We start from the raw sequence: 15,179 nt of genomic DNA, 5'->3' as shown, positions 1-15,179 counted from the left end.
AACATGCAAATAAAAGACTCCTAGTAATTGTAAATTATCACATGCACAACATTTGACATGGACTTTAAATAAATGCAGTGTTTTCATGGGAGTGGCTTAGTGTGTTTGGGGAGTGGCTGTCATGTTCTAAATATTGTATATTTGTGACCTCACGAATGGGCAGAAATCCTGACGGCTTGTTTCAAATGCAGAGTTTCTGAATACGGGGCTGTGTGTATTTCCCTGTGGATTGAGTGTTTTGATACTTTCACAGTATTTATATAGGACTTAAGCCTGCCTTATAATAAAAAAAACATGAAAATCTCACTTTTTTATAATATGGGACCTTTAAGATAATAAAATGCCTGCACATAAACATACAATAAAAGACTCCAGTAATTGTCACATGCACAACATTTGACATGGGACTTGAAATAAATGCAGTGTTTTCATGGGAGTGGCTTAGTGTGTATGGGGAGTGGCTGTCGTGTTCACACATTTCGCCTTGTTCATCATCACTCCCAGACAGGCAGAGCCGAGGGCTGAACTCGAAACACACTCTCTGTACTATACATCACATCCACTAATTGCACCATCTGTGTAGAGGTGGTGTTGCGCTTGTTTTACAAACCCCCAAAACAACCAATGCATTTAAGCAGATGGGCAGCTAGCTACTTCTTCTTCTTACTCAAACTGCTCCAACAACTAGTTTCCTAAGTTGGAGAGAAATAAACTTCTGCAGAGGAGAGGAGGAGGATATATACACGGACACATTTTGGCACCGTTTTGACGCGCGGACTTCCTTTCGTTGGTTGCCACTTTGTTGCAGTTTTGTGTTTCGCTGCGTGTGAAGAAGAAGAAGAAGAAGAAGGAGGAGGAGGAGGAGGAGGAAAAGGAGGTGGACCCACGCTCAGGCTCAGTCGCCGGTCTCGTGGCTTCTTTGTATACAGCAGCAGCAGCAGCAGCAGCTGTGCGTAAATGCATCGTGGACTCACTCACAGCGTCTATCGGCTGCTGCTTGACGGACAGCTTCTTCTTCTTCTTCTTCTTCGGCTCGGTCCAACCTTCTCGTGGGCTTCCTCGGAGATGAAGCGGCTGAACCAGGTGTAGAAGAGGAATATCTAAACTTTACCCCGAGCCAAGTGTCTCATTCACACCCCTCAACCCAACAACAACAGAGCTTGGGTCAGTTTCTCTTTCTCTGTGCGTCTGTGTGCGCTGGGATTGTAAACGGCACAGAGTGCTACAGCTGCTCACACACACACACTCTCACACACACACACACCATGGATGTAAGATTTTATCCGACTGCTGGTGGGAATGCTATTCCAGGAGAACCAGCAAACCTGGATTTTGCCCACTGTTTGGGCTACTACAACTTCAACAAGGTGAGAAAAACCCCTCTGTTTTGTGTTGTTGTGTGAGCATGCTGAGTGCTGAAACCATGAGTGCCTTAAATCCATCTAAAAATCAAGTTGAATTAAAAAAGTAGTGATATTTTATTCACTTATTTACCCCTGACTTCACCCACTAATCATGTCTTTCTGAAAGTTGCATAATTAACACTTCCCTCTCCTGCTTCAAACTTTGCTATTAATAATGGAAATGAGAGCACAAGACAAGTGTAGTGGTGAGACAGTGTTACTTTAATCCAGCTCCACACTGATGATGCACTGCTGAACTCTCACCAGACTGAGTGATGTGATCCACAGTCAGTCTGACTATATACAGTTACATGTTCCTAGACATCACTGATGGATCATTGCATCAGCAATCTAAACATTACAGCAGGCTAGTAACATGCACTGTAATGTGATGAAAGTATAAGACACAGTGTGTCAGATACTCTGCTGCTGCTGGACTGTGATCCTGTTTGCAAGACCCTCAACATGATGCAGTTAAATACCATGTTGTACAACTTGCTTATTACCCTTTGGCATGTGGATTTGTTAGTGAGTTATACTGTTCTTCCTCTATGCCCACTCATTACAACTTTATTTAGAGTATTTAACTAGCTTCGGGGTTGCTGTTGGAGATAGTGTTGGAAATTAACTTTACTGCTCCTCTTAGAAACACAAACACACAGAAAGAGCACACTTTTCTATGTTTAGTATTATTTTATTGTCCTTTATTTAACCAGCGTAGTCCCATTGAGATCAAAGATCTCTTTTACAAGGGAGACCTGGCCAAGATAGCAGCAAGACAGTTATAGTGAAAGTAACAGACAACACATACATTAACAACATTAAAACTTGCTCATACAAAAACAGTTGCACACAGACAACCTGGACTGCAGCGATTTCACCAGAGCCTTAAACTCATTCAAGGTAACAAAACTAGTATGAATGCATTCATTGTCAGCATTGCATTGCACCCATCTTAAACATGACATCAGACTGTGATACTAACAGAGGCAGCCACATGATGTACAACACCCTACCCTATTTTCTGCATTGTTTACAAGTTGGTTTATTCACCTCCCTACATCTGCATACAAGCAGCCGTGTTTCCAAGTTGTATGGTGTGAGGTATGACAAGTTTATTAACTCTCTTGGCAGAGGTTATGTAAAAACACAGATGATAGTTTGTGATGTTTTCTCAGTGATGTAACACTTGAACTATGCGGCCCGTGTTATCCATCAGGAGCTTGACTCCCTCGTACCCCAGCAGCGAGAGGGAACATCACTTTGACAGACTAATGACACAACTGTGGCGTGCTGTTTTTACAAAGTTTAAACAATGGTAGCCCCTACATCCCCCCACCCCTTCTCTCTCTCTCTCTCTCACACACACACACACACACACACACACATCACCCCCTTCCAAATTATTCAGCCCTATAGTGCTGTTTGCCCTTGCAATCTGATGCTGCTCTAAACAGTTACCAGGTTTGTCTCACTGTTTCATCAGCTCTTTGTCATGTGGCCAAGTTGTCATATGTGCCCAATTTCATCATGTCTTCATCAGCCTTGAGAAATTTTAACTGCATTGCTTTGAATCGGCGTAAGAGGCGAAGTGCGATTTTACTCCCGCTCATAAATTCCCCAGGTCAAGTGAAATTTTCCATCTGTAACAGTAATTGGCCACAATGCAAAAGGAGGCAGAGAGCGAGAGGGAGGGTGGCGGCGAGAAGGTGCTTATCCAGTATCTCCACCAGTTATGTTGGAGAAAGAGAGAGAGAGGGAGAGGGAGAGTACAAAGCATGCATTTCATGCTAATTACAATGCTTTTCCATGGCGAACAAATAGGCTCTTTCGCATGCATCTTTCAAATAAGCCTCCCAATTTATTTGAATCAGCTCGCTGAAAGGTGGCACAATGCAGAGCGGTTAGTCATCCAAAAGACGCGGCGTGCTTACAAGTCCCACAGAACTGAGGCATTACTTCTTTAATCTATTTATAGGCCGTCACAGCACCTTCTTTTTGCAAAAAACGTTCACTAGATTCACAGTTTTGATTTGAAAACACCCTCTCAAAACGCTGGCACAGGAAATGTTCAGTTTTAATGACAACAGAGACAGAAGGGCCCAGAGGCACTTTGAAACATCAGAGATTCTTTTAAATTTACAGAAAAATCCAAACGAGTGGCACAAACTTAATTAGGTGCTGCAGTCATGACTAATGAAGCTGCCTGTTTGTTGGCACCGAGATGAAGGAGGAACAGCGGTACTGAGGAGAAACATGCCACAACTTCACACGGCTGAATAATACTCACATAATGATAAATTCAGGAAAGATCACTTGATGTAATCTGGTACACTGTTCCTTTATCAAAACTCTCCTTACAGCAAATGCAAAGGTTTAAGTGGAGGACAGGGCTGTCACAGCAGGGTCCGCTTCTCGTAAACTACCTTTACTTAAGGTTGAACACTTATCAGCTGTGCTCAAGGGCACACCTGCCAAGACTCCTACTTTTACTGATTGGTTGATACTTCAAGTTGCGTTTGTTTTCAATTTATATCTGTTATAATGACTCTTAGCTTTACTGGCTCATGTTAAGAACACCTGGTATTCGTCAATAAAAATGTATAAGAACTTCCTTTTAAAGTTTAGACAACGTTAAACGAACACATTTGTCCAATTTCTTATTTTGGTGATGCCGGTGATGCGAGACAGTTAAAGTTCTGTAGTTTTTCTGGGCAAACTCCTCAGTATCAACCAAAGACTAGGAGCTGTTTGGATTTGTAACCTGTTTTTGGTATTTTGTAAAAGTCAAATTTGATTGACTTTAATGGTTTCATGAAATAGACTCTGTGTTTTTTCCCATATTTATGGCCATCTGGTCTATTTCTTTTTCTTCTTTTAAGGTTTAATAATGTTTCAGATACAGTAACCATTTAGTGCGGGCTTTCATTACCTCCAGGCGCAGAGACTGAAATTACCAACAGATGTTAATACAAACTCTTCACCTGCACTGGTGCTAACACTTGAGGCTTATTTGCAAAAACGAATCCCAGCTCCACTGAGACGTCATAATTCTTTGGTAATTGACCAAACATCTGAGTATTTTAATGGTGCTATTGCAGAAGCATACAGACAAACATATAGACAAATAGCTTCATAGCACATTGTAGATGGAAAGGTGCAAACTAAAGTCATCCTGTGAGACCTTCTATATTATTGTTGATGTTGAGCAAAGACGAGTTATCATCAAATTTCTAATTGACAGCTTCTTTTGACTTAAAGTTATAATCCTTCAGATTTCCATGAATCAAACCCTATTTTTGTGATTATTTCTGGTCGGCAGTTTCCGTGCAACAGACATTCATTACCAAACGATATATTCGTTTTTATTGGTAGTGGCAGAGTCTGCCATTCCTGCACTAGATTCAAAAATCGTACATTATAAATGTGTCTACAAAAAAAGGAAATTTTCAGCATTATTTTTCATCAGTGAGCTGCTGGCAACAGGCTGCACACCACCAAGAAGACTACTAGTGCCATGTTCAGCATGAAATCAGATTGTGGTTGTAATTACTATTGACTGACTTCTTTATTAAATCAGCGTTTATTAGTGTGGTTGGTTGCGTTGTAAACAAATGAACCGTTTGTTCTTCTGTTGTATTTCTAAAGCTGGAGATGTACCAGTTTTTTAACCATGCATTCAGGTCAAGCAACACATTGCGTTAATTTCTGAGGATGCACACAACCAACGCTCCAAACGGATGCAGAATATGTGAGGCAACCATCATACGCACGCGAATGCATAGATAAAAGCAAGTATATCTGCGGCTTAAAGGGAAAGTGTGTAGGATTTGGTGGCATTTAGTGGTGGGGTTGAAGATTGCAACCAACTGAGGACCCCTTTGCTCACTCTTCCCTTTCCAAGACGGCGAGTGCCGAGTGCAAAACCGTGGTAATGCCGTTCGCCTCGCTCAGAGGCCATCCTTACCATACAAACAGTACTTTAGGATCAACGGAAGTTGACGGCGGCTGGCGATACCACGGTTTTGCACTCTGCGGCTCACGTTACTGCAGTTTCACAAGCGTGTCGGAAAACTACGGTGGCCTTCAGGTAACGTTAAAACGTGAAAGTCTCTCTGTAGAGCCAGTGTTTGGTTTGGACTCATTCTAAGCTAACGAAAACACAACAATTCAGGTGATTATACATTAATGAAAACATAGTTATGAATATTGTATTCCATTTCTGCTAATAGATCCCCTGAAATGTTACACACTGTTCCTTTAAGAAACTAGCTGCTCATGGTGTTTTTGATGTTGTATTAAACTGCTTGCCGTTACCACGGTAACCACGGTTGTCACCAAATCAACCGGGTCTAAATTTGAAGGATCACAACTTTAAGTACTTTATAATAAGACAAATCCTCTATTGCTTTCTGCACATAGTCTACTTTTTTCCTTTTTTTAAATAGAAAACACTCCTGAGAATTCATTCAACATTTACTTTGTATTTTATCTTCTGCTCACGTATGGTATGAAAGACTAACTGTGCTGTAAAAACAATAATTAGGAAGTTGTTCCGACTGTTAGACCTAACTTGATGATGTAGGGCTGCAGCTGCAATTATCATTTTATTGAGCCTGTAGAATGTGGTGAAGTAGGTGAAACAGAAGCCTGCTCATGGTACACGTGTGCCCTACTGACCCACGCATATGTGGGGGAAACTAAAAGACTTAAAGAACTGAGAGAAAGACCTTAGTGTACTTCTACAGCAACAAACCTCGGGGCTATAACCTCTTATTGTGTTTAAACCATAGTGGACCAGGCCTCTTTTGTCTCTGCTGTCCTCTCTGCTTCAGCGGGAGGGAAGGGGTTAACTCTCTGCTCAACCGGGGGGCCTTGTGCATCTCTCCAGTGTACACAGCTGGTGCCATTTCATCACACACATTCTAAACATATCCAAACACAGCTTTAAATGTGTGTGTGTGTGTGTGCGCGCTGATACTATGTGTGTGTATTGGGGGGTGGGGGTGTAACCTCAGAGGCTGTCTGCTTTGTCAAACTCAGCAGTTGATGGATATGACTTCAAGGTGCATGTTAAATGTTTAAAACATCCAAGAAGTGAATAGCCGATGTGTTTTGCTGAGTCTTTTTAATTGTAGCTTGTCAGGAGACGTAGTTCAACAGATTTATTAAACACCTAATTTTCCCTGCTGAGATTAGACGGTGTTATTTTTAGTCCGCCTGCTCGAAGACACACTGTACTTGGTAGTTCCTACCTCCAAGAATAACTGCTCTGTCAGACAAACTGCACTACACGCACATGTGTCTCCACAGGGCAGATGTTAACATTTTGTTAATGCACAGCTCTACACTTCCTGCAGGATGTCTTAACGCCGAACGAAGCTGATGATAGCACACACCGACGCTATGACATATTATTGGAAACTATATAATGTTTATGAAAACTGACTTTTTAAGGGTGCACAATGATTGTTTCTGAAGAAGCGACCCAAACTAGAGCTCACAGACTTGTATTAAACTGAGCCTCCTGCAGCTGTCACTCTCTTTATTCTGTCGATCACGTTGAGATGTTGACATATGGCACATATGCACACACACACACACCGAGTTTGTTTCTGTTCATTTCAACTTGTTTTACTAGTATAATCTGCTGATCTGAACCAACAGTCTGAACCTGTGGGAAACATAAGACCAGGTTGTCTGCTTTGTTTATGAGGTGGATATGAGAAAGGCTCTGAAATGTTAGACAGACATAGACCATTACCCAGATCAGCACTCGTAAAGACCTTCTGTAATCCTGCCATCACTGCTCATAAATCCACTTCATTACATCCCCGTGTACATTACTCAGCGCGCCTCATTTAGGCAGACCTCGCGCTCTTAAGTTGTTTCTCAACTGCTGGGTTGTGGACCCAGCGGGCATCCTACGTCCAGACATCGCTTGTAGACGTAGAAGTTGTGATCTCATGACCAGGGACAAATCAGAGCAAGAGTGTCTTAAAGCAGTAGGCCAACCATCTGTGTATAGTTTCATGTTTTTTTCCCTTTAGGATTAAAACTGGCAGTGATAGTTGCCCTATAATTTGTAGCTGCATGGCTGTTTCAGAAACATCTATTTCAGTAATACAAAGAGGATGAATCCACAGGAGAGGCACATTTGTTATTGTATTTTGATCATGTACAACATCACTACATCATCCATCAAACCATGTAAGTGCCTGAGGAAAAAAAATGTTTATTTTGACATCCAAAATCATGAAAGAAGAGTCGTTTTTTCTTCTGTTGTAGTGCTTAAAGTGTTGTCTGTACTCTACATAAACATTAGCACTCTTTCTGATCGCAATAACAAGTTTTTTTTTCCCTTATTTCTGATCATCACATTCACAGTAGAGAGTTTAGAGGCAGTACAGCACAATCTGTTACTCAAATAAAAATTGCTCGTTGCCTTCTTATTCCCCAAAATATGTAATTATGTGATGCATCAGTATGGTGCAAATAAAACATGACAGTAATAATTCCAATGTTGAATTTAATTTGATGGTGATTAAACTATATGTTAGGGCTGCAACTAATTATTCTTTTCATTGTCGATTAATCTGTTAATATTTTCTCGATTAAACGATTAGTTGTTTGGTCTGTAAAATGTCAGAAAATGGTAAAAAAAAATGCCGATCAGTGTTTCCCAAAGCCCAAGATGACGTCCTCAAATGTCTTGTTTTGTCCACAACTCAAAGATGTTTAGTTTACTGTTATAGAGGAGTAAAGAAACCAGAAAATATTCACATTTAAGAAGCTGGAATCAGAGAATTTTGCCTTTTGTTTTCTTAAAAAAATACTCAAACCGATTAAGCGATTATCAAAATAGTTGGCGATTAATTTAATAGTTGACAATTGTAATTGATTAGTCATTGCAGCTCCATATATAGTATAAAAGAGAAAGTTCAAGTGCAAAGTTGTGTGACACAACATAAACTTACTTAAACTTACAAAAGCTAAGCCTACTCCAAAAACACCCATAAATAATAGTTCCACACAGAGACTGAACCGGTCAGTGAGGGAGTTGTATGATCTTAAGATAAGACGGAGACACCTCTTGACTTGAGCACCAAAAGCACTTCAGTTACTCTTATTTTGCTAAGTTGTATATATGTCATCGACATGAAAAATAGTAAATCTACTGTTTGGGTTAGTTTATCCTGTAAGGTCAAAGGTCAAATGAACCTTCTGAAGTTTGTGTGCGAGTTTGAAGGAGTCTTCTGATATCTGTGTAAATACTGTGCCATGATAAACTGATTTAATCTGGTTTTGGCTCACTACATCTTTGACAGCCTCAACCTTGCTGACTTATTAAAAGGAAGGGGAAAAACTCCCCGCACCCCCAGAAAACTGCTTTTACCGCGAATTAAATAGTTTTCAAAAGGACCAGTCAATCACTTCTGGATGGCTGATTCAATAAGCGTTGTGTCCCTTTAGTGGTTAGCCTCGCTGTTAAGACACATTCATTTTTAAAGCTTTCCAGAGAGGCAGCCATTCCATGTTTCATAGATCTAATGTCCAATTCTCTTAATGGGCTCACAGACTGTATCAAAACATTCAGCTGTTTCACTTTTTAACTTCACTTGCTTGACTTCAGCTCTTTTTCAAGGAGCATAGGCCACTGACAAATGGGTAATATTTTCTAGGCTGGACTAGTTGAATTCATTGCTGCCATCTCTGTATTAGACTTCTCTCCTGCTGTTTACTTTTAAATCAGCTTCCAATCAGGTTAATGGAGAATATCCAATTTTCAAAATGTAGATATTATTCCCCGTAACACATAAATTAGTCCTGTCAACCAAACAAGAGTTATTGTCTGGGTGTAGGATTTCTCTCTATACTCCAATTTAGCTGTGACCACTCTGACTAAAGCAGCCTACTCACAGAAATATTAGTCACTGCTCCAGCAAATGTTCATGTATCAGGTTGAATGTGAATATATTTCTCATTAGAGGTGTATGGGGCTGCAGGTGTGTGTAGTATTACACATCACGCAGTGTGATTAATCCACCCTTTTTCACCTGCCCCCCTCTCCTAACGTGACACATTCCCATAATGCAGCGTGTTACCGGGTTGCACTAAAAGGACTGACAATAGTAGCAGGTGTGCAAATATCCCTCAGACCCGCTGAACAAAGAGCTTAAATAATGGGGGTAAATAAGAGTTGTATTTGAATGGTCAACTAGATGGCACGTCGGAGCCAATTGACGCAGAGTTCAAGAAAGACTAACTTTAAATACGACCTGTTTATCACACAGCAAAACATGAAAGCGTCACTTTAAAAACGTAGCTTTAGTTTAGTTCCCTTTTTTGCTTGATTCTGTTAATGCTGGCAATCCTTCTCAAACATAACGTCTGTTTGTGGCAGTTGGATAATGTTAATGTCTATCTCAGCAGTTACTCTACCATAGCAATAATACCGCAGCCTATAAACCCACCCCTCCTCCACCGTAAATGAGCTTTAATAGTCTCCTAGAATTGGAAAACTGCCATCTCACCCTGCCACAGTTTGATTGGATATTTCATATACATGCATTAGATATTTTCTGGCATGTATAGTTTTGTCTTTTGCCATAATTCATGTTCACGGTGATATCAGGATCTCAGTATACAGTGCTCTGATAGAGGATTGTCTCGCTGTACCGTAAAGTCCCACAGGAGAATAAGACAGCTGTTCTTAGAAGAATATGTTTGCCCTTTATGTCTTCCCTCCCTATACTTTGGCAGACATTTCTTCCATCCTTCTCTATCCATCGTAGAGAGCAAGTTCATGTAAAGAGGCCCTTCTGCAAGCAATTAAACAACAACTACCTTATGTTTTTCTTTGTATTTCCACCCTCTAATCTACTGTCTTTGTTTCGCTCCTGTTGAGTCACTAATTTAGCGCATGTTTTTGCAATTTCTACAACCATTTTTACACTTTCTCACTATAAAGAACTTGTCTTTATGCAGACTGGAAACGTGACTTAAAGGCACAGTGTGTAGGATTTGGCGGCATCTTGTGTTGCATATTGCAACCAACTGAGTACCCCTCCACTCATCCATTTCCAAGACTGCGGTAACGTGAGCTGCAGAGTGCAAAACCATACCGTACCTTACCGTAATAACACTACTTTAGGAGCAACGGAAGTCAGACGGCTGGCGGTACCACAGTTTTGCACTCTGCGGCTCACGTTACCGCAGTTTTATGAGCGTGTCGAAGAACTACGGTGGCCTTAAGGTAACGTAACAACGCCAAAGGCTCTTTCTAGAGCCAGGGTTTGGTTTGTTTGTTCTAGGCTACTGTAGAAACATGGCGGACCACCAAAACGCCAAAATATATGTTATCAAGAGCTCGTTATCCTTAGAACATTTTTAAAATGAAATTATCATCACATTTAATTCATGATGTCTAATTATCTTTTGATATGTTTAGATATTCTTTCTTTTTCTCTGTACTGTTTTTTAATGTATTTTATTGGATTGTTTTCCACTGTTTGGTTAGTTTTTTGCTCATTTTGTGTGCTTCTTGTTGTTGTTTAACTTTTGTTGTATTTTTTGAAAATTGTTAGTTTAGATCTTACTTCCTTTTTTGTTATTGTTTTTTTTTTCTCCTGGGGTTGGGGGGGAGGTCCTTTGTATAAGCCTGTGGCTTCTTGACCTCTCCTGACATATTTCTTGTTTTCGGACTCCGTAAAAACAACCTACTCCCTATGTAGATATGAAGGGCTCATTCTAAACTAACGAAAACACAACGATTCTTAATTTAAGGTGATTATACACTAATGAAAACATAGTTATGGATATTATATTCCATTTCTGCTATTAGATCCCCTTGAATGTTACACACTGTACCTTTAAATCATGAGACAGGATGCACTGATCTTTTCCAATATCAATCTAAGATCATAATCTTTTCCTAACCCTCAACCACGAGCTTTGCGTTGCCTAAACATAACCACAAAGATGTTAATCATGCTTTAGTTGCCAGGACCTGATCCTGTAGGGAAGACAAATCAGAGATGTTCTGCACAAAACATTGTCGACTCATTACATCACTCTTACATCATTCTTTTGGCTGTAATTGCCCAACAATTATCTTGATTTGAATGAGCAAAGCTCTCAACATGTTACTGAAGTATCACCGCTTTGAGGATTCTTTATGTCAGATTTCCAGTTAGATGAAAATCAGGCAGTATTCATAAATCAGTCTGGTTTTAATTCAGTTGCATGATCAAAAGGAACAATGGACATGGCCTCCAGCCTTATATTAAAGGTCCGGTCCCTGGGATCATGAATGGGGTCCATGAAATTCTTGAGCCGACTTCAGATATTTTTGGGGAGTTGAAGTCGCGGCTCATTCACAGCATGTCCTTGTTTATTGTGATATGTGTGTGTGTTGCTGCTGGCTCGTGGACTCTCACATGTGGTCGTAGTGCGGGATGGCAGAAGTAGAAACAGGATTAAGGTCTGTGAGGCCTCAGCCTTGGCAGGATTTCCCCTCCCGCTGGACGGCCACTGACGATTCTTTCAAATGACATTCCTTCCAAGGAAGCTGATCTAGTTCCTCATCTTTGGAGGTTCTGACTCACGGTGTAACTTTTCAAATACCTGCACAGCCAAGGGAACAGGGATTTCTCCCTTTTTTTTAAATAGGCTTCACAACAGTTGTGTCTCTCCCGCTGATAAACAAGAAGAGAAGCTGAATGATTACACTGTTTCAAAGGCATTACAGGCAGCTGATTAAAGTGTGAGGTCGGAGTTAGCCAAGGTTAACCGTCCATAATGAAACACTTTGAAAATAATGATACGCTGCATGGTTTTATGAGAGCTTGTGGCTGCTCAGCTCAGCAGTGTTGACCTTCAGCAGTTCTACCAGCTAATCGTAGCGATCCTGCAGCACCCCTGTAGTGTCGAGACTCCATTACCTTCTGATACGCATCTAGGAGAGCGGACCTTTTACAAGGTCTGTCTCTGTAACCATTCTTGTGTCACTGAGGTGGCTGACCATCTTCGCTTTCATCTTCAGCTACTGCTTTGATTTGTCAATGCGGATACATGGCACAGCAGGCCCAGATGAAGTTTTACACCACGTTTTACACTGAAGTCAATCAGCTGACACTCATCCAGAGAAACTTCAATAAAATAAAAAGTGAAAGAACACCATTACACACTCAACAGCTATGGTGCTTTTGTAACCAGATTGCATAGAAAAAGATAATCGTCTGAACATTATTACATCACTTATGAGTATTTGTCATCTGTTATTGCAGCGCATGTGGCCTTTTATTACAAACAGCTGCATATTGCACACCTGGGTAGTCTGGATTATACTCCTGCCAGTACTTAAAGTTTCATATTGAAAACTGGCTGCTGTCCACGCTATACGATTACTGAATAAGTAATACCTTGTCTAGAAAGAGAAACAACAATATTAGCTTTGGCTAACAAGTATAATACTTTTGGGATGTTATACACGTGAACACTGCCTGGAATATGTTCTATATTCATCTATCTGAAATGTGTTTGGCTTCTCATTACAACAGGATAAAAAAGGGATGTTTTTGTTCTTATGAATCACTGTACAGTACCTGTATTTTTTCTTTTTTTTATGGGGTTCATTGTTTTGCCTTGTGCATTGATATGTCTAACTAGGGCTGCTCGATTATGTCAAATCATAATCACGATTATTTTGGTCAATATTGAGAACACGATTACTCATGGACTTTGGAAACATCATGCATTTAGAAAGATCATTTTGTACATATTAAAGTTAGATGCATCAATGTGGTGCACTTTGAGAGCAAAATTAAGAGGCTAGATCTATGAAGAATTTTGTGCTCTTGTAAACAATTTAATCATAAATACATTGGTTGTATAAAAATGAATGGTGATGACATGGTAAAAAAGTCACACCCACAAAGCAACGAGACGGGGTCCGACATCGGCACACTAAGGACAGTCCGCCCCGGTTAATAGTCGCACCAGGAGCTTGGAGCTCCACCCCTCCTCGCAGGGAGAGATGGCGCAGCGAGCACTAAGCGGCGAGGTCTAAGTGAGGGGTGATGTAAAGTGCCATCTTGACCCTGGGTCTTTCCAAGCCGACCAAGAAGTGGCTGCGGTGCACCACAACGGAGGAATTGGGCCCAGTGATGGGCAGCTAGGGTCAAAAGCGCACTGCTGTAAAAGAAAGGGGTGCACTAGATTTATAACACAAGACAAAACAAGAGTGTCATTGCGAAACTTAACGCCGAACAATATTCGTTTTATCTCGATTATCTTGTTTTCATAACCGTTGGAAGCCAAAATTGTAATTGAAGATGAAATTCGATTAATTGCACAGCCCTATGTCTAACCATAAAATCATATTTACTTCCTAAATAGAGTACTAAAAGTGTGTGTAAATATCATACTCTGATGACTGAGAGGCATATTGATAATTTACAAATATGTACGCTTTAGGAATTGTGTTAAACTGCCACAATGTTTGCTGATAATTACTGATCTAACAGCCAGTAAATGGTGTTTGAGTGCAATTGCTATGAAAATGGCATCCTATAGAGTTGTGCAAATTAGTACTGTATTTACAAGTAATTTGTTGGTTTGTGCTATTTGCTGCTGTATGGAGGGGTGAGTATGGGGGATGCATGTAAATGCATAAAGAGCTGTATCATCCTGTTGGCATGCTGAACACACTGAGGCAAATTCCTACCAGCTTTTGTTGATTTAGTAGTGAATTGTCACCAAATTTAGCTGAACATGTATCAACATGTTCCCAGTAAGATTCCCAATTTACCCAGTCCCAACATAGTCACTGGTTTATGTTTGATTGTTGTGAGGTGATGAGAGATGACGTGTAAAGAGACAACTCTATGTTCAGCTTCACTATTGATGTTGTCAGAAGAATACATTCCTAACAGGAACTAATTAACAAATAAGAATAATTGCCCGCTTCTTTCATTCATCACCACAGTCTCTCATAACAGGCAAGCTTCAAGCAGGAACAACAAAGTAGTACATAAATCAAAGTAGTTTCCTTTGCCAAGCCAGAACCCCCTGGGAGGTACCTCGGTGCTTAATTAAAATCCAGAAGGATCATGTTTTAAGTGTAGGTGAGCGAGCACTGAATAACAATGACAAATCATGCCCCGGAGCATTAGTGGTGCGTTCTGGAAAAGAATAACAGCATCTCTCTTTTTTTTCTGTACAATATAAATGAGATTTAATTTGAAAGAAAGCTGTTTTCAGTGCATTGTGGCTCAAGGACTGTGGTAAATATAGCCTTTTCTGGCTTCAGAACCTGCCAAAACCAGCATTGATATATTAATCTTGTAATTACCCATACAGGATTATAATGAAACAGCTCATTATTAAGCATTATTTGATGCCTTTCATCCCTTCTTTAAGCCTCGCAATCCCTCAAATTCATGTATGTGCCAGCTACAGAATATAACCATACTTATACTATACTCTCTCTCTCTTTCTCTCTCACTATCTATCTATATATGCCCAAGATTACATCCTCAAATGTCTTGTTTTGTTCACCACAACTCAAAGACATTCAGTTTACTGTCATAGAGGAGTAAATAAACCAGAAAATATTCACATTTAAGAAGCTGGAATCGCAGAATTTTGATTTAATAGATGACAATTAATTGATTAATCGTTGTAGCTCTGTAGTCTTTGATTTGTAACAGGGACTCTCACTTCAATAAAAGACTGCATATGGCTAGTACATAATAAGTTTATATAATAATGGGT

At 40.2% G+C, this 15,179-nt stretch overlaps 1 protein-coding gene across 1 annotated transcript in view; it reads left to right on the top strand.

Moving 5' to 3' along the window:
- The first annotated feature begins 469 nt into the window (after positions 1–469).
- The window catches only part of tox3 (TOX high mobility group box family member 3), a 46,869-nt gene continuing 32,159 nt past the window's right edge, over positions 470–15,179 (top strand). Inside the window, exon 1 of the mRNA XM_037757457.1 lies at positions 470–1,367. Within this exon, the coding sequence (XP_037613385.1) occupies positions 1,266–1,367 (102 nt within the window). The 5' untranslated portion in view covers positions 470–1,265. The remainder of the gene's footprint in view (positions 1,368–15,179) is intronic.

Source organism: Sebastes umbrosus, chromosome 2 (assembly GCF_015220745.1).
Source record: "Sebastes umbrosus isolate fSebUmb1 chromosome 2, fSebUmb1.pri, whole genome shotgun sequence".
In the NCBI taxonomy this organism is placed as follows: domain Eukaryota; kingdom Metazoa; phylum Chordata; class Actinopteri; order Perciformes; family Sebastidae; genus Sebastes; species Sebastes umbrosus.
Note: the sequence above shows the minus strand (reverse complement) of the source record. Positions and strands in the feature narration are given on the sequence as shown.